The 23,513-nt window shown below is 42.9% G+C and overlaps 1 protein-coding gene across 1 annotated transcript in view; it reads left to right on the top strand.

Moving 5' to 3' along the window:
* Nucleotides 1-2,619: 2,619 nt before the first annotated feature.
* Nucleotides 2,620-23,513, top strand: part of CTNNAL1 (catenin alpha like 1) — a 57,954-nt gene continuing 37,060 nt past the window's right edge. Inside the window, exon 1 of the mRNA XM_040056520.2 lies at nt 2,620-2,780. Within this exon, the coding sequence (XP_039912454.1) occupies nt 2,655-2,780 (126 nt within the window). The 5' untranslated portion in view covers nt 2,620-2,654. The remainder of the gene's footprint in view (nt 2,781-23,513) is intronic.

Below are 23,513 nucleotides of genomic sequence, written 5' to 3'. Positions count from 1 at the left end.
CGTGCCAAAGGTGTGGTTGCAATCTATCACACTGGCTCATTCAAATTGTCTTAACATAATTAAAAAGCACAATTAAGCTCCAGGCTATGATGTTTGACGATCTCCTCAAGGTGTCTTCAAAGGTATTAGTCTGCAGCATGCTACAGCTTATCAACTCTGTTATATTAGAAACATTACACGTGCCCTCTGTTTGCCTAGCACAGGATTCCAGAAGCAGAGCAGTGGTTTCCCTCATAAAAACTGGAAGCACCTGAGGAGGAGAACTGCTAGACAGTGTTGTCACCACCCACTAATGCTGCTTCTCGAGTGAAAACAAAATGCAAGCAGTAAAATAAAGTGGTAGATTAGGAACAGGACTTCTGTCTGCAGAAAAGCATTGCAAAGTTTGCACGATTTGTCCACTAAGTGTAAGAAATTATTTTCAAACTATTTTTGCCACTTTAAAACTCAATGTTTCTTTAAAAAAAAAAAAAAAAAAAAAAAGTTACAATCTTCAAAATTGGCCATTAACCTTTGTTACAAACGCTGCTTTGAATCAGAAATTGTCATTAATGGAATGCCTGATCCGTTACTGTGTTGAAGACAACAGGCAGCTGTCTTTGAAATTAAGTGACATAAATTGTCCAATTATAAACCACCTGTGCCTCCCAGTGTTCATGTCCTAGTGCATTTCTGACATGAATCATAAATTTATATCTCTAGATGCTGATGACAATTAATTTGCATTATGGCAATATTCACAAAATAGTCAATAAGTGGGAATAACAGGAGGAAAAGGAAAGCACTTCTCTCTGGTATTACTGACACTTTGGTGAATGCTTCTGCTCATGATCCAGAGCTCCTTTGTAGCAGTGTAGTCTTGGGGAGACTGCGACCATAGCTGCCCTCAGTACTCTATCAAAATGTAAAAGACAGGAGTTGTTGCCAGAGCTCAGAATATGGCTATTGAGAAGTAAAAGGAAAACATATTACCTGAAAAAGGACAAAAGATGTTGTAAGAAAATGAAAAGTTTGTGAAAAAAACAAAACAAGGAATCTTAGTGTGTTCTTAACCACTTTGATCAAGCATGACTAGCATTCATTTCAAGTCTACACCATCATTCAGATGTTTTTGTACTATGGCAGGTTCTCTTCTGAAACACCTGATGTTATGTAAGATGTCATTTTAGAAAATATGAGACTGTGTTGGAAACCAATTTCCTGAAGAGCTAGGAACAGGGTCATATCGTTATCTAGTGTTATACTTACAGCTCTGGCAATTTTCTTTTTTAATAAATATGGATAAGTCCACAGGACTCTAAAGGACAACAAATATTGTCCTTTATCTTATGTCTGTGTTTCCAAATTGTGGAAAAGATGCTATGTGCAAAAAGGGTCAGAAATCATTTTGAAGACATAAAATAATACAAAGTCCCTGATCTAAAACATAAAAAACCCGAAGACACGATTACAGAGTTGTGTTGTGCGAGAGCTGAGCAAACACTACTGCTCAGTTCTGACCAGGAAACTAAATAGTTACATGGAAGTGATTTACTGTCCCAGACCCTACACGAGGCTTGTACAAACCTTGGCAGTTTGGGTAACAGCCAGGAGAGCTCCGTTCTCTGTCTACAGTTTTGGGCAGACAAGCCCAAGAATCAGCCATACTAAATATATACAAGCCAAATGAGACCTGTAGACAACCATGTACGGATATTTTTCCTATACAGGTTACTAAGTAAACTGGAGAAGTGAGTTTAGCTTATAACAAACCCCACATCACAAACCAAATCGCTTTTATTTCTTTGAATCACTTTTGCCTTCCTTTTGCTAGATCAATCACAGATGTTCTTGCTTTAGCACCAGAGCTGGACAAACCCGGATAAGCACGATAGCTGTTCTCTAAGAGCGGCCAGGTGTGGAATACAAATCACCCAAAGCCTTCTAGAAGCCTTTCGTTCCCTTCGCCGTGAGGCTGCTAAGAGAGAAGCTGATGACGTTTAGTTTGAGACACCTCATCAGCCCCCCGGATGGCAGAAGTAGGCGAACCGTGACTGCAGCCCATCCCAAGAAGCGAGCGGCTCCCCGGCCGCCTCTCCCTGGCCCCCGCACCGGCGCCCCACACTTCCCGACCGAGACCAGCCTTCCCGCGCCAGCCGGAGCCGCTGCAGCCCAAGGCGGGTCACCGCCCGCCTCCCTGGGGCCCCCCGAGCCACTCCGGCTTCCCCCCTCGGGCAGGGACCCTCCGCCTGCCCCCGCCCCAAGCGGGACCGGAGGGCAAACTCCGGGTGGGAGCGGCGGTGGCGGGGACCGCTCCCGGTTCCCTTCCTCCGCCGGCTGCGGGTCGGGGCGGGGGTGCTGCGGGAAAGGAGGGTGGCGGGAGGGTCGGCGGCAGCCGCCGGCGCTGGCCGGGCTGCGCTGCGCGGCGGGGCGGGCGGCGGGCGAGCAGGAGCTGCCGCTTTAAATCCACCCCGTCCCGAGGGGCGGGGAAGGGGCCGCCGAGGGGGGGCTGAGCGCGCGCGCGCGGCATCGCCCGGCGCGGCGGCGGAGCCCCGGCGGGGGCGGCGGCGGCCCGGGGGCGGGGCGGCGTGAGGGGAGCGGCGGGGCGCGGGCTGCCCGTGCGGGAGCGCGGCGGCGGCGCGGCTGGAGGGGGTCCCGGCCCGGCTGCCCCCGCTATGGCCACGTCCCCGTGCAGCAGCAGCGGCGTCTCCTCGTCGTCCTCGTCGGGGCTGGGCGCGGACGCGGGGCTGGAGATCCGCACGCGCTCCGTGGAGCAGACGCTGGTGCCGCTGGTGTCGCAGGTAGGAAAATTCGCCGCGGGAGAACGATTTCCCGCCCCCCGCCCCCCCCCCCCCCGCTTCATCCGCGACCTCCGGGAGGCTCGGCCCGCCCGGGACGGAGCTCGGCCGCCGCCGAAGTTTGCGCGCTCGGTCGCGGCGCTCCGGAGCCCCCTCTCTCCGGCCGCGCCGGCGGGGGCGGCTTCTCGGAGCCGCGCCCCCTCCCGCCCGTCCCGGGGTCCCGCCGGCCGCGGGCGGCTGCCGGAGCCGGTGCCGCGTGTGGGTGATGCTGCTCGCACGTCCCTCCCCGAGAAAGACCCCGAAGTTCCCCGCAAGGTCGCGGGGGAGCGTTGCGTAACGCCGGGCGCTGCGGTGGTGCCGCCGGCGGTCCGAGCCCCGGGACGCCGCGGCGGGTGAGGGGCGGAGGGACTGCCCCGCCGCCCGAGCGCTGCCGGCTCCCCGAGCCGCCCGCCTGCTGGCCGCCCGCGTGGGAGTGCGCTCCTTCCCTCCCAGCTCGGCGCCGGAGAGAGCGCTCGTCTTCCAGGGGCTTTGGCGGAGCTTTGTGTTTTCGCGGTCTGGCCCGAGCGTTGCATTGATTGGAGCTCCTACTGCACCCCGGGGTAGTGCCCGGTGTTTAAGAGGTTCGATAACAGGCAAACTGTCTTTATGACCTTTTAGCACGTCCCGCACGGTGCTAAATGACCGTAAAACCCCCTCAAATCGGGCTTTTCGGTGCTCTGCTAAGTAATTATACTCCAGTCATGTTGGCGTTGGTGTTTTTTGTCGTTGTTGCTGTTGGGGGTTTTTTTCAGACGTTTAGTTACAAAATTGGCGTTTGACAAACTCATTAGAATTTTTTCTTGAAAAATAGTGTCTGAAAACAGCACAGTGTTTGCTTTATAGGATTTTTGTGCTTTGAGCACTGATCAATGAAGTTAGCAAGTCAAAACCTATCTACAAAATCTTTAAACGCTATGTAACAGTTATACAAAAATTGCTAGTCCTGGTAAGGTCAAGTTGTGTTTATATCCTTATAATCCATCTGGAAACAAATTGTGGTAAGCCTTGTTCTGCACTTGTATGTCTGGGCTGCCAGAAGGGTCTCTGATGGTTAATTGTGTTTCTCTACCCATCATGATAATGTGTATTTATTTTTCTGTTTGGAGAAATCGGTGTGCAGCAAAGCCCTTCAAAGGGATTCAACCACTTGCTCCAAAGCAAAGTAAATTTAAATGAATTTTCTAGTCCTGAAACAACTGAGATAAAATAGGGAGACCTTTTTTAGGAAGCTTAAGAGCAATCTGAAACACATCCAGTTGCAGAAGCTGATTTTAGTTGCGTATGTTAAATTTGTGCTTTTAACAGATTTATGTGAAGACATTCTTATTTCTCTGGAGTACACTCTAATAACAATGATCTTATTACCTTTGCAACAAACCCACACAAAAGTGTGTCATGTATGATTTTTCATTGACCACAAAGCGCATGCCAACATCTCCCAGGAGGGCTAAGCAGCTTTCCCTTCCCTGTATACAGGGTGTCTGAGTATTTGTGAGCGCTCGGAGCTCGCTGTTTTCATGCAAAGGCACTCCAGACTCGAGATTAGTGTGTTCCTTGAAGCGCGAGCGCTGAGCTCTGTTCAGATTCAGGCTGCAGTTGCTGATGGTGTCAGCAATAGCTCCCTACACCTGCCTGGGAAAACACCCCACTTACAGTAGAGGTTTATCAGCTCTGCCTGTACCGTTCCATCTGGATTGCTCAGCTGAGATCTCACTGGCTGGCTTTGTTCTGAAATTTATGCAAAATGGTGTTTATAGAGTACTTCTTAGTCTAAGAAATTGCTCATAGATTCTGCATAAGCTGTGCATGCGGTAACCCTCAGAAGTTTGTTTCTCTGCTTGTACAAAATACATTTGCAAAGGGCTCTTGTTCCTAGTGTGAGGTTAACTTCACAGCTTACCCTTTTGTTAAAATCTGAGAAGCACTATGTGATACTTCTATACTACTGAAAAAAAATAGTCAGAATGTTCCTGCTGCTTTTCACTACTTATTTTAAGCAAAGAGGAAACAAAAGGTGCCTTGTCTGACAAACTCACTTTCAATCTCTCATCTGGGGCTAAATCTTTTCTTTAAGAAGAAAAAAAAAAAAAAAAGCTGCATTGATTCTTATTTAAATTAATGTACTGTACCGTACATTGTCCTCATTGTAATATTGTAAACATGTGTTTGCCTGCTTGTTCTTCCTCAGCAATTGGAGGGTTGGTTTTGTTTGATTTTTTTTTTTTTAATTGCATTTTGCAGCTTGCTTTTTTTTCCTTATAGACTGTGTTGTAACAGAGTATATTTGCTATCAGCAGTGCTATAAGATTCCTATTTTTCCAGCAGGAGAAACCCTTAGAGTCATTTCTGCATGTACTTATTAAACCAATTAAAAATTGTTTCAAGACTTAGAGTATTTACAGAGTTAAACTAGATCTGTTCAGACCCTGATGTGGCCCATTTTTAAGAGTGCCACAGATGACAAAGGTGACAAATTTAAGCCACAGTATTAAGCATATTTGCTAGCGCTTCTTTGTCACTATCTACATAGCTGTACTGTGAGAAGAATATTGTACAGTATTTTGCAAAGCATGTGGCATGCAGCTCTGGCTTCTGGGGTCAAGCACCGCGGTTTTCTTATAATAGGTAGCATTTTCTTCTCTGGGATAGGTGTCTTTAGTTCAATTTTCCGTGCATAAATACTATGACATTCTTTAAAACTCTAGATACCTCCTTCACTGCTGCTACCCATTTCCAGTCTAATTATTTGAGGGTTCATTCTTTTAATAGGAAGTTTTTGGCATCACACGTCAGGAAGGGTGTTTGAAGTGGTCAGTGCTGACTCATTTAATAACAAGTCGTTTAAACAGTTGAGGAAAAGCAGACAGGGAAAAATAATTTTTCAGGATGTGGCTCCACCAGTGGCTTCTGCGGCTGCCATTCCATTCTGTACCTGTTTGCTAGTGTCAGAGCAGTCGGGTACCTTCACAGCTGTGGGAGTTGGTCTGTCTACATCTGTTCTAAGGAAGCATTTTGAGAAACAGCAGAGTAGGTATTTGTCAACCTTCACAATCAGGTACTTGGGAAAAAGAGATCTGTCTGCCTGGAGAAGAGAAGGCTCTGGAGAGACTTGTTGCAGCCTTCTGATATCTGAAGAGGGCCTGCAAGAAAGCTGGAGAGGGACTTTTCACAGAGGTGTGTAGTGATAGGGCAAGGGAGAATGGCTTTAAGCTGAAAGTAGATATGTTTAGATTAGATGTTAGGAAGAAATTCTTCTCTCTGAGTGTGGTGAGACGCTGCAGTGGGTTGTCCAGAGATGCTGTGGGTGCTCCATCCTGGAAGTATTCAAGGCCAGGTTGGATGGGGTTCAGATCAACCTGATCTAGTAGAAGGTGTCCCAGCCCTTGGGAGTGCAGGAGTGGAACTAGGATGCTTGCATGCCAAATCATCCTGTACTGCTGTATTCCCAAAAGAACAAAGTTGCTTTTCACAGTTGAAGGTGGACTATCCTCCAGCATCCAAAATGCAGACCAGTGTGATTACAGCTGCTCAGCTTTCAGAGGGCCCATTTTGTCATAGACGCTTTGGAGAATGATTCTGTGCCCGTATGTTAACTGAACATGTTTTTCCAATTTTCTTGGCATAGGACATCCTGCCAAGAGGTTTTGGAATTGACTTGACCTATATAGTAAAAAAATATAAGCTTTTAAGCTTTTCTTTAGTTTAGCTACAAAAAGCCCATGATACCAATGCTTCTGAATGCTTTGTCAGTCTTAGATTCTACACAAGTTAACAGTGCCTTGAGGTGAAGGAAACAAACCTGTTCTTTACTGTTTTATTGTTTCCTTGTTTTGTGTGAAGCAAGCTAAAATAATTCCCATTTCAGTAAATGTTATATAACATTACATAATGTTCTGCCAGTGTTCTGTTTTTCCAGAAGTTTCTGGAGTTGTGTATTAGAGACCAAAGAAGAACCCATAGCAGATGTTTTCCAAATAATGTGAAAAGCTCACTGATGCAGTTTTCAGACTGGAGGTGTGACTTTAGAATAGCCATTGTGCATCAGGCTTGAGGTCTGTATATAATCTGTAAACTTTTCTCTGTTGGGTTTTGGTGGGTTTTTTTGGTCAATTATCAGGGACTGATATGGGGGCCAGTACTGTTTAACATCTTTATTAATGATCTGAATGTTGGGGTGAGCATGGACCAGCATGTTCAACAGATAGGTGAACTTCCCTGCAGCAAGTTGGGGAGTGTCTGACATTGTGGATGACAGGGCTGCTAGACAGAGAGACAGCCTGGAAAGAGGATATGACAGGAAGTTTGTGAAGTCCAAATGATGCAGCTGAGCCAGGGTAATACCATGCAGCACTACAGGCTGGGATCAACTGCCCGCAGGAAAACTTTGCATAGGAGTCCTGGAGGACAAGTTGAATGGGGATCTGCAGCGATGGCCAGCTGCACGTGGGGTTGGTAGCATGAATGAGCAGACTGCAGAAGTGATTCTTTTTTTTGTTTGGCACTTGTGAGGCAGCATGGGGTCCAGTACCGTGTTGAGTTCCGTGCTCCGCAGTACCAGGGAAAACACCGATGTAGTGGAGTATGTGACGTAAGGAGAGGCTGAAGGAAGTGGGTTTGTTCCACCTCGAGAAGAGAGGTGTAATGGTCTGATAGCTTTCATATGGAAAGCTAGGCTGGTGCTTTCCTCTCTGTATCACTTGAATCTGCCGTGATTTTTTTTTTTTGTCTGGACAATGGCAGAGTTTACCGCAGTCTATACTACCCACCTAATGTCATGTATGGGGAAGACAGAGACTGATCCCAGACGTGTGGTGACAGAGCAGGAAGCAATGGACAGAAGATGGAACATAGGAAAGTCTAATGCGATGTAAGAAGGCTTTTTGCAATGGAAGGTGGGCCAAACACTGTGCGGAGTGTGTGCAGGGCTCGTACAGAATCTGCAGTTTCAGAGATGTGCAGAATGGATAAGACCATAAACAGCACTGGACTTGGTTTGAGCAGGGAACTAGACTAGGTGATCCTGGAAATCGTTTTCATCATAAGCAAGGCAGATTTTTTCATGGATGTCTGTTTCGTAAGCAAAAGATCTTGCTGCTGAGGAGTAATGGTCAGCTGAGACCTAGCTTTCATAAGGAAAGCTAGGAATGTGCTTTCCCATCTGTATTACTTTGATCTGCAGTGATTTTTTGGTCTGACATTTTGTTCCCTGGTCAGTGCTGCAAGTTTCTGCAATTCTATAGTCAGATCTTCTTTTCACTGTCTCAGATAAATTGGCATCACCAACAAATTTTCATCATTTTATTGCTTTCTTATCTCTCCTCTCTCTTTACAATTATATATAATAATCCATGTTGCAGTACAGGTTTCTGTGTAACTCTGTTAAAGTAAGTAATCATTTACTTTCTGATATCCTCTCTCTTCCTTCTCATCATTCTGTCCCTTGATGAGTTCAATATTCATACCAAAGATCTGCTTCTGTTTTTCTCAGAGACTTGCTTGATGTCCTTTGAAAACTGGTGTGAATTTTGCTTCCTAGTTTTTTTTCAGCAGAGTGCCTTCTTATCCATGTAATTGGTAATGTCTGCGGAGAAAATCTGGTTGTTTTGTGAGGCAGTAATTCCTTTAACAAACACATTTCTTAAATCTTTGCCAATATGTCATATTTATTTGGGTGTCCACTACTTCTTTTTAACTTTTTATATTGATTTGACATGTATGAGTGTCAGGGCAACATTCATACCTTCGCTGTTGACCTGGTTTTAGGCAGGAGATTGCATGAGAAAGTTGATACAAGCCATTGTATCTTTGAGCCCCTTGAAATCCTAGTGAATAGCATCTAATGTTGGCAAGTTATTCCAGTTCATTTTATCTTACATTTTCATATCAGGTTCTGCATATCACTTTGATTCCATGCAGATTCTCCAAGTACCTTGTAGAGGTACATTCTGGAGTAGGGATTGCTTCACTTTTTTTTTTGCAGCTGAGCACAATTACGAATAGTTGCTCTGCCCTGTTCTTATTTTGTGTCAAAAGAACAGGGCAAAACTATGGTAAGGAAGTAATAAAGTACATCAGGGTTATACCTTCTGAAGAAATGGATTGAAATAGCTGGTACATTAATGTTTCTTTAGTGGAACTGATGTTATTCTCCATGGAACTGAAAAATCATGTACTGTCCAAGAGAGAGATTTAAGAGAAGTGTAAAACTGCAGACATGGAGTTCAAGTATGCTATTGTCAGTGCTCCTGACACTGGCCTTTGGATTTTGTCTGAAGGCTGGCAGTGTTTTTGGGGAAGCTGTTTTGTGGATATGCTGGCTTGGAAGTCCTCAGATGGCTTCTTCAAATACATCAATAACAAAAGAAAAACTAAGAGGGGTGTGAACCTGTTACTAAATGGAGGGGGGACGGTGGTAACAGAGGATGCAGAGAAGGTGGAGTTACTGAACACCGTCTTTGCATCAGTCTTCACTGGCAACACCAGCTGTCAGCAATCTCTGACTCAGGAGACCAGAGTAAAGGAATGTTGGAAGGAAGATTTCTGCCTCATCAAGGAAGATTGGGTTAGAGAGCATGTAGGCAAATTTTGTGTCCACAAGTCAATGGGTGCTGAAGGGATGTATCCATACGTGCTGAGGGAGCAGGCAGACGCAACAGTGAGGCTGCTCAAAGGCATCCCTGAAAGGTCAGGGCCATTGGGAGACGTGCCTGAGGACTGAAGAAATCAAGTGTCACCACGGCCTGCAAAAAGGGTAAGAAAGGGGAGCCAGGGAACTACTGACCAGTCATCCTCACCTTAATCCTTGGAAAGGTGATGGAGCTCCTCATTCTGCAAGCAATCTCTGTCCACATGGATGACAAGAAGGGGTTCAGGAGTAGTCAGCATGGATTCACTAAAGATAGTTCATGCTTGACCCACCTGATTGACTTCTATGAAACAACTTCCTGAATGGATGAGGAGAGAGCAGAGCATCTTTTCTACCTCAACTTCAGCAAGACTTTGAACACTTGTTTCTTGCAACATTCTCATAGGCCAACTCCGGAAGTGTGGACTGGATGAGTGGACAGTGAGGTGGTCTGAGAACTGGCTGAACGGCAGGTCCCCGAGGGTTTGTAATCAGTAGCACAGGGTCCAGTTGGAGATCTGTCACAAGTGGTATCCCCCAAGGTTCAGCACTGGGCCCAATATTGTTTAAACTGTTCATCAATGACTTGGCTGAAGGAGCAGGTGTCTCTTCAGAAAATTCACTGATGAAACAAAGCTGGGAGGAGTGGCTGATACCCCAGAGGGCTGTGCAGCCCTTCAGAGGGACCTTGACAGGTTGGAGGGATTGGAAGAGAGGAACCTACTGAAATTAATTTGGGGTTTTTTTGGTGAGGTGTTTTTTGTTTTGTTTTTGTTTGGTTTTTTGTTTGTTTGTTTGTTTTTTCTAACAGCTTTAAAGCAGACAGTCCTATATTAAAAACACTGTTAGGCTTCTAATTTATTTATCACTAGCTCTTTATTCTTGAAAGTCCATAAAAATGGGGAGGAAAAACCTGCCACGTTCTCCCTGTCTTTTTTGCCTCTGCATCATGCATCAGTCTTGTATATAAGCTAATGTTTGAATGTTTGTAGCCATAGTATTGTATTGCAGTACAGGCTCATTACATATCTACTTTTGAACTTGTTAATCACATATATTCACTCTTTCTCAATTCGAGTCTAAATAGAAGTGTCTCATATAGTCTCTGGACAATATTTGTAATCTTAAGGAATATGTGTGCTCTCATTCCCTTCTTGAGCTTCAGCATTGAGTCCAAACTCAGATCCATTTCAACTTACTTGCATTTCCCTTGCAGCAGATGCACTGACAGATTTGTTCCAGCAAATCCCTCGGCTGCCTTGTTTCACTGGGCATTTTTTTGGTACCTTTAGGTCTTTTTCATATGTCTGAGGTGCTAAATGGTTCTTACATTGTTGGCTGTTGTTGCTCTTGTGTGGTGCCAGAGCTTGTGCATTCCCCCTTATGGCTCTTTTTGGAGGACAGGGAAATTCTTTTTTGGAAAAAGTAGAATGATTAATATTTGTCTTTAGCTCATTGCATTTGAGGGGAAAAAAGGATCTGTATGCACTCCTTTTAAAATGCTTCTTGGGACCTTGTCTTTGTTTTTCAGTACTTTAAAAATCCCACTAACTTGAAAGCTTTGAGAAGCTGTTTCTCCTCTTTTCCAGAGTTTTCTGTCTTATGAATTAATTTGGTACTCACTTTAGGCTTGAAACTTGGCACTGCTGTTGGGTGATAAAATTGTGAATTGTGGTGTAAAGGCTTGCGTTGTAACTTGTCTGGAGGGACGCAAGCCTCTTGCTAATGTCAGAGGAGTTTACATCCTGTATGGCAGAGAAGCTCTGCCATGGATCATATGCTGTAATTGCTGTGGGTCTGGAAGCATCTGGTGCTGCCTGGGTACAGAGCTGTGCCTCCGTAGTTCAATTAGTCACTAACTCAGTGACTCTTCTCCCTGCGGTTCCGTAGGTATTGCAGGTTAACTTGTGAGCTTCTGGTTTGTGTTAAGCATCTTGTGCTCCATGCAAATTCTTTTTCTGGCAGAAGCTCAGCTGTTACTCAGCCTGCACTTGGTGCTCTGTGCCCCTAAAGGAGTCCGATTGTTTCATTTTGTTTTATGCAGTAGAGTTAGTCTTAGGGGATTGTTATCTAGATGTAGAAAAGGTGATTATTTCAAAGTATCAATTGTATTTCTTAGCTGATGTGGTTGCAGGTTTCCGTTTAATGAGACTAGTTTTTAATTGACAGCTTTTAGTCATTGAAGCTAGGTCATTGTGAAACACTGAAAGAGAAATAGATAATCATTTACATTTCTGGTTTATAAGGTATGTTGGGGAGCCCAGGAGTACCTTAGAATAACTTAGAGGTAAATTAAATTATTTTATTCCACTAAAAATTAATGATGTTACTATCACTAATTATATTCTGCTTTACAAGGAAAATTACACTTGAACATTTTATCACATGAGCAACAGCACTATTATGAAACAGCTGTGGTTTCAGGCTTTTTTTTTCTGTGAACCCTTGGATAGTAAAATTGGCTTTGAGTTAAGCTTGGCTACTGCTTTATAGTGTTCAATACCTTAGACTTTGATGTGATAAATGAGTCAGACTAACATTTCAAGTGGCTGAAGGAAGATGCTTTTTACTGACATAGCTGAAAATCAATTGCTCTTTTTCAGTGGTATCTTTCATATTTTTGAGATCTGATTAATGACTTTTCTGCAGATTAAATAAATTTTTGTAGTTCTCCAGTAGAATGAGTATTAAATCAAAACTGCCTCTCTGTGATCCTGCACAAGAAGAATTAGAGCAGCTTTCTTGCTATTCAGCATTGTTAACAGATGGCTTTAGATAGATTAGGTAGGGAAATCCCCAAAGGATGATTTATGAATTAATGATTGCAAACAACTCTGATTATAGTTTAGTAAAACTATTATGTGGTACTATGAGCCCATGGCTTTCTGCATGGATTTATTTTGTGTTTAATTCATTAGAAAAGTATAACTCTTGCTAGGCAGATCCTTAAAGTCTATTTTTTACTTGTTGAGCTATATTGCATATCATTAATAGCCTTGTTTAAAGCTAATGGGGTAAATGAGAGGTGATATGGACTCTAGAGCCAAGTTATAACTGTTACTCTAATTTAGATACTGAATTGGATTATTTCTTAGTTGTATGCCTAAAATGAATTCTCAAATGGTAAGATAACTCCTAAGCACAAATTGCAAAAGTAATTTATGAGCAAATCCCAAAGTTCTTTCAGATGTGCATAGAAAAATAAAAAAGGTGCTATTTCATTTGTTTTACAGAAACGTATTTTTATTGAACAGAATGAATATAACCATTTAGAACCAGACAAATCCTATTTTCAAATAAAAATCTAAGTTGTTCTGTAGTAGCATAATCTTTTCTGCATGGGGGTTGTGATAGTATTTTTGTTCGTTTATTCACAGGCATGAAGAATGTTTACAAGCAGAAGGGTAATACTGTCCAATGTTGCAAGCACTTAACATGTAGGAGTTACACTGGTGCATGGAGTGTTCCCATTTAATTATCAAAGATTCTGTATTGAATCTCTATGTTACGTTTAAATGTTCTTAAATTTTCCAACTGCATGAGTTTTGGTTGCCCTGGAGCTCTTCAATGAAGCAATCGAAAGAACATACAGGCACTTTAGCATAAGTAAGATAAGATAATAGTTCCTGGATTATATGAATTTTTGTTTTGTTTTGCACTCCTGTAGGTGGATAGTAGTTGGATTTGCATAGCCTTTTCCAGAGCACACCGTGCTCTCAGTTAATCCCTGGAGCATGTCAGTGCTTTTCAAAATGGAATGCCAGGTGTCGCTCTGAACTGAAGTGGGATGTCAAAATGCTGCTCAGGAAGCCTCTGAAAGATGCTGCAGGAACTCTTCTGTCGGGAACACGCACTGTAAGAAGGATTGAGGAGCTGGTATTCATGGCAGGGAAGCCACCTGCTTATGAACTAACAAGGAACATTTTCTACATTTTGAGGAGCCAGTCCCAGTTTGAATTGAAAGATTTCTCAGTTGCAGGTGAAATAAGTGTGTTGTCCCTGCTACATCCTTTATTACAATGTCTGAGTTTTTAGTTCCACAACAGTGGTGGTTTGGTTTTTTTTTTTTTAATAAGCAGGTCAGAGCTGGCTCAGGCATTGTTTGCACAAGTAGAACAAAGTGAGGTACATTAACAGCAGCAAGTTAGGGGGAAAAGCCAGAATTATTGTTTGCCAGTTTCTGGTTTTGAGGTTACCTGAGTATGTTAGTAAATTGAGTTATTTCTGAGACTTGCATCTCTCTGGTGCTGAAAAACACGTCTGCATCTGTTTTGACCGCTCCTGATGAACTTCCCTCTGAGCTGGATTTTCTTAGGCTCATTCCTGCCCAGGTTTTCTAGGTGTGGACTGAAAAGCAGGAATTGCTTTGTTTATAAAATCTAGCTGTTTGGGTAAGAAGATACTGAAGGGCAACAGGAGGGGAGGAAAGTGTATGTGTGCCTTGAAACCTATTTATTTGGTCTACTAGCTTATGCTCACCTTTTCTGGTGACAACTACCAACTGAGGTAGTTGTGCATTTCAAACATCAAGACAGCAGTTGAGTTAGAAAGCCAGTTTTACTCCTGAGCACATTTTGTAATAGGTAAATGCATATTTTATGACGTCCAGCGTGCTTGTTGATGCACATATTGTATTATCAGAAAAAGTTAAGTTGGACCGTGTTTGAAACACTGTCTTTGCCAACTCATGTCAAGTTGCTCAAAGGTACAAATTTTGGTGCCAGCTCAGTGTGTGAACTTGCATACATTTCTTTAAAAAGAGAAGGGTTGGACTTGAATTGTATGGAAATTATGATCTTTTTCATGGTCACTCGTTGCTATAGAAATTCTGAAGACACCTTTTTTGGGTGAAAGGGGGGTCAGTCCTCCTGTACAGGATGTGGCAATAAGAGTAAACAAGGTATCCTTGATCATTGGTTAAACCTCACTGAGGATTTTCCAGTGGTTGGTCTCCTCTTCCATATGCAGAAACAGGAGGATAACAGCAATGCAGATCGGTTTTTGTGTACTTTCCTGCTTCACCTCTGCACATCAGTGGGGGCCCCTGGTTTTAAGGAGTCTGTGAAGAGAGAGCATTAAAAAGAAAGCATATTTCTCCTCTACAGTAGGGCACTTTAATAACATCATTAAAGTAATTTAATTCTCTACGTAATATCAAGAATCCACAGGCTGCAAGAATAGTGAGCTGTGTTCATTTTTTTCCCCCTCTGATATTCCTTTTCACAATAAAAAAGAAAAAAAAAAAAAGTTGGGAATAATTTAATCCCACAGGGGGAAAAAGGTCCTGGAGTTTTCAGAGTTCTAATTTCTTTGGGGAAAAAAAAACAAAAAAAAACAAACAAAAAACCCCCACCAAAAACCAAAGAAAGAAAACCTACCATGCAAATCTCCAAACCCAAAATAACCCACACTGGAGGAAACAAACTGGTGTCATCAATTGCATTGCACTGCATTTGAACAAGTTCATCTCTATCACATTTTAGCTAATCATTTTATCCATGGTGTTTAGTTTGGAACTTGGAATTGAAAAGTTCCTTGGTTTTCTAGGAATGCATTCAGCACAAAGAAAGGGTATTCACTACTGTAATACAGTCTTGCTCTGAGTTGAATCTTTTCTTTTGATCTCATAAGAATTCCAAGAATGTCTAACAAGTCCATAGCAATGGTACTAATAATCTGAGGTGCGTATTTGAAGTTCAAATGTGTACTCTTCTCTTTCCTGGTGAACTTCACAAAGAATAGGTTTTGAAGTGTAGATGTGAAGGAGGTGAAAAGGACTGTTTTCACCCCTTCCAGATAATATTTCTGTCTGCTGAAGCTATTGTGCTTGTGAGAAGTGCACAATCACGTCTTGTGGTGTTCTAAAATTTAATGTACAGTTTGCAATTAGCCAGCTGAAATCTGGTTCCAAGTGCATTATAGCTTGTGTTGCGTTTGCTTGTTTGGCCCTCATGATCTTTTCTAGGCAGGCATGTGGAGGACTGTGGGATATAGGATACAAGGTTAGGTACCCCAGTGATATGAGCTCGTAGGGCTGTTCATGTGTTGCTTGGCAGCTCCTGCTTGTCACTGCAGGTCAGGGATTGTTCCTCCTTCCTTTTCAGAGGTGGCTTACCAGTTTGTTAGACACCTCCTGTGAAAGATTGCCTGAGGCCGTGCTAAGCGTGTTAGCATTTGCCCACAGATAAGTGACCCAGCCTACAAGTTGTTAAAGTTGTTTATTTAATTTGCTTCCCTGGAGGTTTTTGTAAAAGATGTGTATGAAACCAATGAGAAGATACTTTTTAAAAGCCTCCAGGTAAGGGTAAAACAGTCTTTAGGCCACAAGTACTCAGTAGTCTTGGATATGCAGTGCATTCGTACTGCTCTTCTAGACACCAGTCCAGAGGGACTATAAGAAAAATTCATAAATAGGGGCAGCTGGATTACGTCACTTCATGGAAGCTGTCTCAAAAGTGTTGACTCAGCATCCTGAATGATGTGTTGATGGCTGTGTGGCTTCTGCAACAAGTGTTGCTTGCCTCTTTGCATGATAACACATAGAAGAAACTGTTCTGGTTCGATTGTTCATAAAGCAGGGGCAATTGTCTGAAGTGTTTTCAGCATTAAAAAAAAATGGGTTTTTACAGTTAACTAGTGTATTAGTAGTTAGTGCAGATGAATTTCATTTTGGTCTTTTCCAACCTTTGAAAACTTTAACAGTTGTGTTTCTGCAAAGTTCTTTTGTTGAATTTTTCTACAAAATTAAATACAAATAGAAAGATACAAATTTTCTGATTCTGAAAATCCACACACTAGCTGAAATTTTAAAAAATATTTTAGTGTTTGAAATTGTACAAAATGCTTAAGATTTCCATTAGTGCCTGGACAGGCATTTAATCTTAACAGACTTTTGTTTTCTAGGACAGGTAAGCAGGTAGCCCTTGCTCACTTCCCAAGATCCCTGAGGCTCATCTTGTGATGAGAAGTCTGTGTGGCAGTTCTGCTTGTAGCCCTTATGGACAGGATGTCAAATGCCAGCTGCTGCTTCCCCGCTCTCTCTGACGCATGGTTGTATTCTGTAGCAGGTGTGGGTGTTGGAACAGCCTGTGCTGCTGTCTGGCTGAACGAGTCCGAGCACCTGATCGTCCTCAAGGAGTACGCAAGACCTAATGAGAGCCAGTATCTAAAATGTAATGTTAGAAGTTCCTCTCTGCCCCCAAATTCAAGAAGAACTAATGAAAGTACAAGCAGTGTAGGAAAGACCTAGATTTCTTTGTGTTGTATTAAATGCAACTCAATTTACCTTACAGCACTCTTGTAGAGGTTTGTAACTTCTTTCCCAGTATGTAGTGCTATTACATCTTCTTAGCAAAGACTGTTCATTCCTGGTATTGCTTTTTTCTTTTTTTTTCTTTCTTTTTTTTATTTTTTTTTAATTAACAGATTTTCTATCATTGTAAAGTCAATGGAAGGTAGAAAGCAGAAAATACACAAAATGGAAGAGGAGCTGTTACTCTAAGGCAACTAATCCTCATTGCATAGAGATAACATCTTGATTTTTTTCTAGCAGGAAAGCTGATCAATATGGAATTAAAGAATCAATGGCCTGGGTTGGAAGGGATGTTAAAGGTCATCAAGTTCCAATCCCCTCTGCCAAGGGCAGGGACACTTTCCAGTAGATCAGGTTGCTCAGGGCCCCATCCAGCCTGGCCTCGAACATTTCCAGGGATAGGGCATCCACATCTCTGGGCAACCTGTTCCAGTGCCTCACCATTCTGAGAGTAAAGATTTTTTTCCTAATATCTAATCTAAACAGATTCTCTTTCAGTTTGAAGCCATTCCCCCTTGTGCCATCACTACGTGCCCCTGTAATAGACCCTCCCCATCTTTCCTACAGGCTCCTGTCATGCACTGAAGGCCGCAGTGAGGTCACTCAAAGCCTTCACTTTTCCAGGGTGAATATGAGTGTGTTTGGTTTGTGTGGCAAGGTTTTGGTACTGGGGAGGCTGCAGGGGTGGCTTCTGTGAGAAGCTGCCAGAAGCTTCCCCCACATCTGACAGGTCCGGTGTCAGATGGCTGCAAGATGGGCCCACCAGCCAAGGCCGAGCCAGGTAGGGATGGTGGTAACGCCTCTGGGATAATGTATTTAAAGGCAGGGAAAAGGTACTGTGCAGAAGTAATTGCAGCCGGAGAAGAGAGGAGTGATAATATGACACAAACAATTCTACAGATACCAAAGCTGGTGCTCCAGTTGCAGGACTAGAGATTCCCTTGCAGACCATGGTGAGGCAGTTGTCCCCCTGCAGCCCATGCAGGTTCGTAGGGATGCAGGCATCCCATGCTGGACCAGATAGATACCTGTAGGAGTGTGTCACCCTGTGGGAAGTCTGCGCTGGAGTGGCTTCTTGCAGAACCTGTGGCCTTGTGGAGCTGATGTTGGAGCAGGTTTCTTCACAGGACTTGTGATCCCAAGGAGCGCCCATGCTGGAGCAGCCTGCTCCCGAGGGACTGGAGCCTGTGGGAGGGGCCCATGCTGGAGCAGTTAGTGAGGAGCTGCAGCCCATGGGAAGGACATGAGTGAGTTCATGGAGGAGCCTTCCATGGGAGAAAGCTCATGTAGCAGGGGAAAGAAGCCACTTGCTGAGGAGGAAGCAGCAGCAGAAACAACATGTGAAGAGCTGATCACAACCCCCATTCCCTGTCTTCTTGTGCTGCTGGGGGAAAGGAGTTAGAGAATTAGGAATAAAGGCCAGGTGGGAGGGGTAGAGGGAAGGTATTTTTAAGATGTGTTTTAGTTCTTGCAATCCTACTCTGATTTGATTGGTTATAAATTCATTTAATTTCCCGAAGCAGAGGCTATTTAGGCCATGACGGTAGCTGGTGAGTGATCTCTCCATTCCTTATCTCAGCCCACATGCCTTTTATTATATTTTCTCTCCCTTTCCCTACTGAGGAGGGGAATGATAGAGTGGCTTTGATGAGAACCTGGCATCCAGACAGGGTCAACCCACCACACAAGAGGCAGTAACAAATACTACTCTTGAGAGTCTAAATCATCCTGTGTACAGTGTGGGTGCTTTCCTAGGGAGAGAGGTGGGCAGGATATTTCCAACATGACTTGGCAGTTTAACTCTTGTGTTTGTAGCAGGGGCTATGAAATAGTTATGTTTCCTCTGGTTTTATTTATAGATGTCTATAAATACTTCCTGAAACCCAGTCTCTTTAAGTATCACTTAATTCTGTCATGCAAGACTTAATTACACTGACAATAAATAGACATTAGAATATTTTTAGCTAAGTGTGCTGTCATGATGCTTCCTGAGCATGAAGCATATAATGACTTAAATGTCAGGATCTGAAGGCCCTCAAAAAGATCTGAAAACAGCTGCTCAAAAATTGCCACAACTGAGCTTGTTTCCTTAAATATGAAGTACAGCTTAACGCATTATGGCTATATCTGTTAGTTTTGGGAAAGTTCTTGAGAAAAGGCCATTATTTTTCTGTGGCTTCTCGTAACAAGTGACAAAAGATTGTAGGTGACAGATTCTTCAGACACTCCTTAAACTGATTGTCTCAAATCTCAGATAAACATTCCACAGAAATAGTATGAGAGCTCACATTAAACAGAGGGTGAGTACCATCAAAAGGGTTGTTTCCTTTCTAGGACCTGATCGGTAAATCCTTAAGTAAACAGCATGTAACATATTGCTCTTGTTCAAAGGGACTTGCAGGTAATCCTTTCAGCTTCTAACTCCTGTCCAAACATCACAGATGTTGGTGTCTGGGAAATACATGATCAGAATATAACAGATTAAATATTTGGGAGGTGTTAAGCCTGAGGAAGGTGTTAGGTGATGTTCTTGTACTTGCAGGGGTTTCCTTCATTAAAAAAAAAACCCAAAACATGGTAATAGTTCTAGTCTGGTTCCAGCTGGATGGACTGCAGGGGAAAAGCAATTTCTTGTAATCTGAAACATCTTGAATGTTGCAGGTTTTGCTCGGTCAGTCTTTTATAGGCTCTTAGTGATTCTTTGGTTGGTTCTTGGGGAGAAAATTCCTTGTTAAGTTTCTTCTGCATCTTTCCTTTTCTCTGTTTAACTTGTCCAATTTTTTATCTTTGTTTTAAACATTGTTTAAAAGTCAGGAGCAAAGCCTTAGCTTATTTTTTACTCTAGAAGCCTTTCTTATTTTCATTTTAATGCTCACTGCTGTATTTGTGTTCTGAGGCAATCATTATTGAGTGCTGGACTGGTTAAATAATCTTTGCACTAATCATGAGCATCACAGTTTCCTTCAGTTTGTCACTTAATGTACTAGTGAAATTCCTCTCCTTGCTAATTTAAGATCTTGTTATTTTTTTAACCCTGACTGTTAATTACAAGTTTCATTAAGTCTTGAAAAGAATCCTAAACTGCAGTTACCATTACCTCTGCTTTTTTAAAACTTCATTTGACGTGGAGGGTGTACCTGTCACTCTTAACACTCTGAGGGAATGAGAATGCATAATTCTGAAAAATGTCTTTCTCACTGTTCATAGAACAGTGTTTTCTTAAAGCCCATCTGAACAGCTTTCCTCATGCCTTTGACATAATTACATTTGTTTTATGTGTAACTCATGTTTCTAGAACCAAACCCAGCCCTTTTTTCTTCAACTAATCTATATTTCATATCCTTCTTTTTTTATCATGACCTACCTACTCCTATTTCAGGGCTGTTTGTTACTTATTTTTTTATAGGAAATATCTTATGCAAATCTAATATCAGTATACGCTGCATTTGCTACATAATGTTGATCACACTTGAGAGAGGTGTTACATGAAGCTATTTGTTGTGATGTTTCAAACTTCTTGACCAACTTCTGTTTTGGTTCTCTCAAAATGGTTGTTTTGAATTGTCAATCCATACAGTTTTTTTACTTATCTGAAAAGAAAAAAATTATGGACCTCAACCAACTTCCCTCCATTCCAATGATCAAGATGGTTACTAAACTGGCCCTGAGTTAGCCAGTCTGAGACAAATGATATTGCCCAGCCAGGAGCTGATTATTCCAGGAGGCATGTTGTGTATAACCATAGGTTGAGTTTGATCTTTGTATACAAGCTGCTCAAGTGGGTGTCTAGAGTAGGTCGTAGCATCAGAGAATGGTTTGGGTTGAAAGGGGCCTTTCAAGACCGTTTAGTTCTACCCTCCTGCCATTGGAAGGGATACCTTCCACTAGACCAGGTTACTTAAAGCCCCATCAAAGCCTCAGGTTGTTCAAAGTGCCTGGCCTTGGACTCTTGTAAGGATGGGGCTTCCACAGCTCAGGGAAATTGTTCCAGTGCCTCACCACCTTCATGGTAAAAAAATCCCTTTTTAAGTCAAATCAGAATGTACCCTCTTTTAGTTTAAAACTGTTGACCTCTCTACTTCACTATAGGCCTTGGTAAAAAGTCTCCTATCTTCTTCTAAGCCACCTTCATATGTTAAAAGGCTGCTGTGAGGTCTCCCTGGAGGTTTCTGCAGGCTGAACCATCCCAGCTCTCTCAGCCTGTCTTCACAGGAGAGGCACTCCATCCCTCTGACCATCTTAATGGCCCTCCTCTGAGCTGTTTTCAACAGGTCCATGTCCTTCTTCTGTTGGGGACCCCACAGCTGTGCAGCCCTCTCCACGTGGGGTCTCACCAGAGCAGAGGGGCAAAATCCCTCTCTCAGCCTGCTTACCACACTGCTTTTGATGCAGCCCAGGATACAAGTACATTGTTGGTTCACATCCAATTTTTCTTACACAACCAGCACACAACTAATTTTCTGCTGGGCTGTTCTCAATCCATTCATCTCCCAGCCTGCATTGGTACCCAGGATTGTCCCAGCCCCTGTGCAAGACCTTGTGTTTAGCGTTGTTGAACTTCATGAGGTTGAGATGACACTGGTGGTAGACCAGGCAAAACAGCTGCTTTTTCTTACTTGACCTTGGCGGGGGGGGAGAGGGGTTGTTTTTTGCTGCAAAAACTATGACGCCCTCTGAAGAGAGTGCTAAAGAAATGATAAAAACATAAAAGGCACTTGTGTTCCTGAGAGTGTTTTTTAAGACTTTAATAAAGCAATTTAAGCTGTGATATCTTCATGATTTTTATTATTTGCATACCTCTGCAGTAACATGGGAATTAAAATAAATGCCCTTGATGATTTGTAAGAGACAGTGGGATTCCTTTCACTCTGCAGTGTTATTTGCATATGCATTTTTTTTTTCAGGGTTATGCAGAACATGTTTAAACTTCTACTGGTGTAAAATGCTGTGGGAGGTGAACTTGCAGCCAGTATGTAAACTTGCAGTTTGTTTTAGGCCAGTGTTATTTTATATATACTTCTGAGAAGTCAATAACTGTATGAATGTGATATTAACCCAGTACTGGGTTGCTGTTTGCTTAAGAACCAGTTGAAGAAACAAGGTTGTGACCCTCTGTCAGTTTGGTTTTCTTCAGCATTTGGGCTAATGCTCTCAGTTGGCTTGCTAGCCATGTCTATTCAAGAATTCAGCACTTAGCACTGTTAGATTAGCTGCTGACAGGTATTCCTTTAATTCTGTATACCTGAAGTACCTACAATGCAAGAATTCAGGAGAGCTGCATAGTGCAGTTGTTTTTACCATGAATTTCATGCTGGGCTGAATTTCCATTGGAGTGACGGCACTTGTGTGTTTTGAGGAATGCCATTCCTCATCTAAAACAAATTTGAAGATGTTCAGGTATTTCTTCAGTTTAGTCTCTATTAGGACTCTCTTTTCATTGTAAGAAGATCTTTTCACTGGAAAGGCATCTGGCGTTCTTAGGCTTTGGAGTCGAAGTTTGGTGATCCAGGGGGCTCCAACAGGGACAAATTTGTTGTATGAACTATAGAAAGCTGCCTTCCTTTAATCCTTTTGGCTTAGATACAAATTGGAAAAGTAGGGCATATATAAGAAGGCAGTGGCCAGACAATGCATTTCTGTACTGATGTTTTGTACCAGAACAAAATATTCTTCCATTCTTATAGCAGTTCTTCCATAGGGCAGCACTGTTCTTGGGTTGTTTGGCTTTTTTTATGTTTCTTGTGTGTGCAGAGCACTCTATGAAGTGTTGATATTTCCCATTGCAAAGAGTTTAATACTGGAAACATGGCTAACTCAGCTCCTGGCATTCAAAACCAGCCTCAGCAAGGTGTTAAACAACACCACTCTTTTTTTTCCTCCAGAAAGACAGCCCAGTGATTCCTGAATGGTAAATCTTGGGCATTGATCAAATCATGAAGCAGAGCAGTTCCTACACTGCTTCCTGCTATGTCCTTGAATCTGTAGTATTACAGATACAACTTGTATGCTCCTGTCCCACCTCAGGCTTGACTGGTAGAGGAATGAGTAAATGGTGATTTGAGGTTTTTTGAGGAGCAGCAAAGACATCTGTGATCAATCTGATACAGATGAGATGTTCAGGCACTTACATGTAATTCTGATATTCTCTGAACAGACATCTTTGAGCTCCTGGGGATGTGGCTTACAGTGGAGTTCTGTAGGCATTTTTAAACGATACTCCTACTGAAAAGAGTGCTTCTGCCCATCTTCCTCTCCTCAGGCTGTACTGTTTCCCTTTTGCCACCAAAAATATACATGAAGCTCTGCAGTGAACAGACTGGGGACCTGCTTATGGGGAAAACTAAAACAACAAGCATCACCTTCTCTACAACTGAGGTTTAACCCACATCAGATAAATTCATTGCAAAATGAGAGTGGGAGACAAGGACAAGCAGGAGGACTATTTTTATTGGGTTTTTATGCTGGTTTAGGATGTTTGAAACTACAGAGTTTAATTTCTCTCCTGCTTCTCACTCAAAAAGAGTTGTAGCAAAAAACGTAAAGCTCATGTTTGTAATTAGTTGATTGCGGGGGGCAGGATTGCATACTGTTTTCATGTTTACCTGATGCCTTTGTTGAGAAGCTGCTTCTGCAATCCTGCCTTTCTCCTCTGTGAAGGGAAAGGATCTCTTTGTTTCCTCATGTTTGGTGCTTTGGACAAATCTCTTGTCCCCTGCAGCCAGCTTGCATCTGATCCCCAGTCCGTGTGATCCGAGGGGGC

Source organism: Hirundo rustica, chromosome 1 (genome assembly GCF_015227805.2).
Source record: "Hirundo rustica isolate bHirRus1 chromosome 1, bHirRus1.pri.v3, whole genome shotgun sequence".
Classification (NCBI taxonomy): Eukaryota; Metazoa; Chordata; class Aves; order Passeriformes; family Hirundinidae; genus Hirundo; species Hirundo rustica.
The sequence above is the reverse complement of the archived record's forward strand: the minus strand, read 5'-3'. Positions and strand labels throughout refer to the sequence as shown.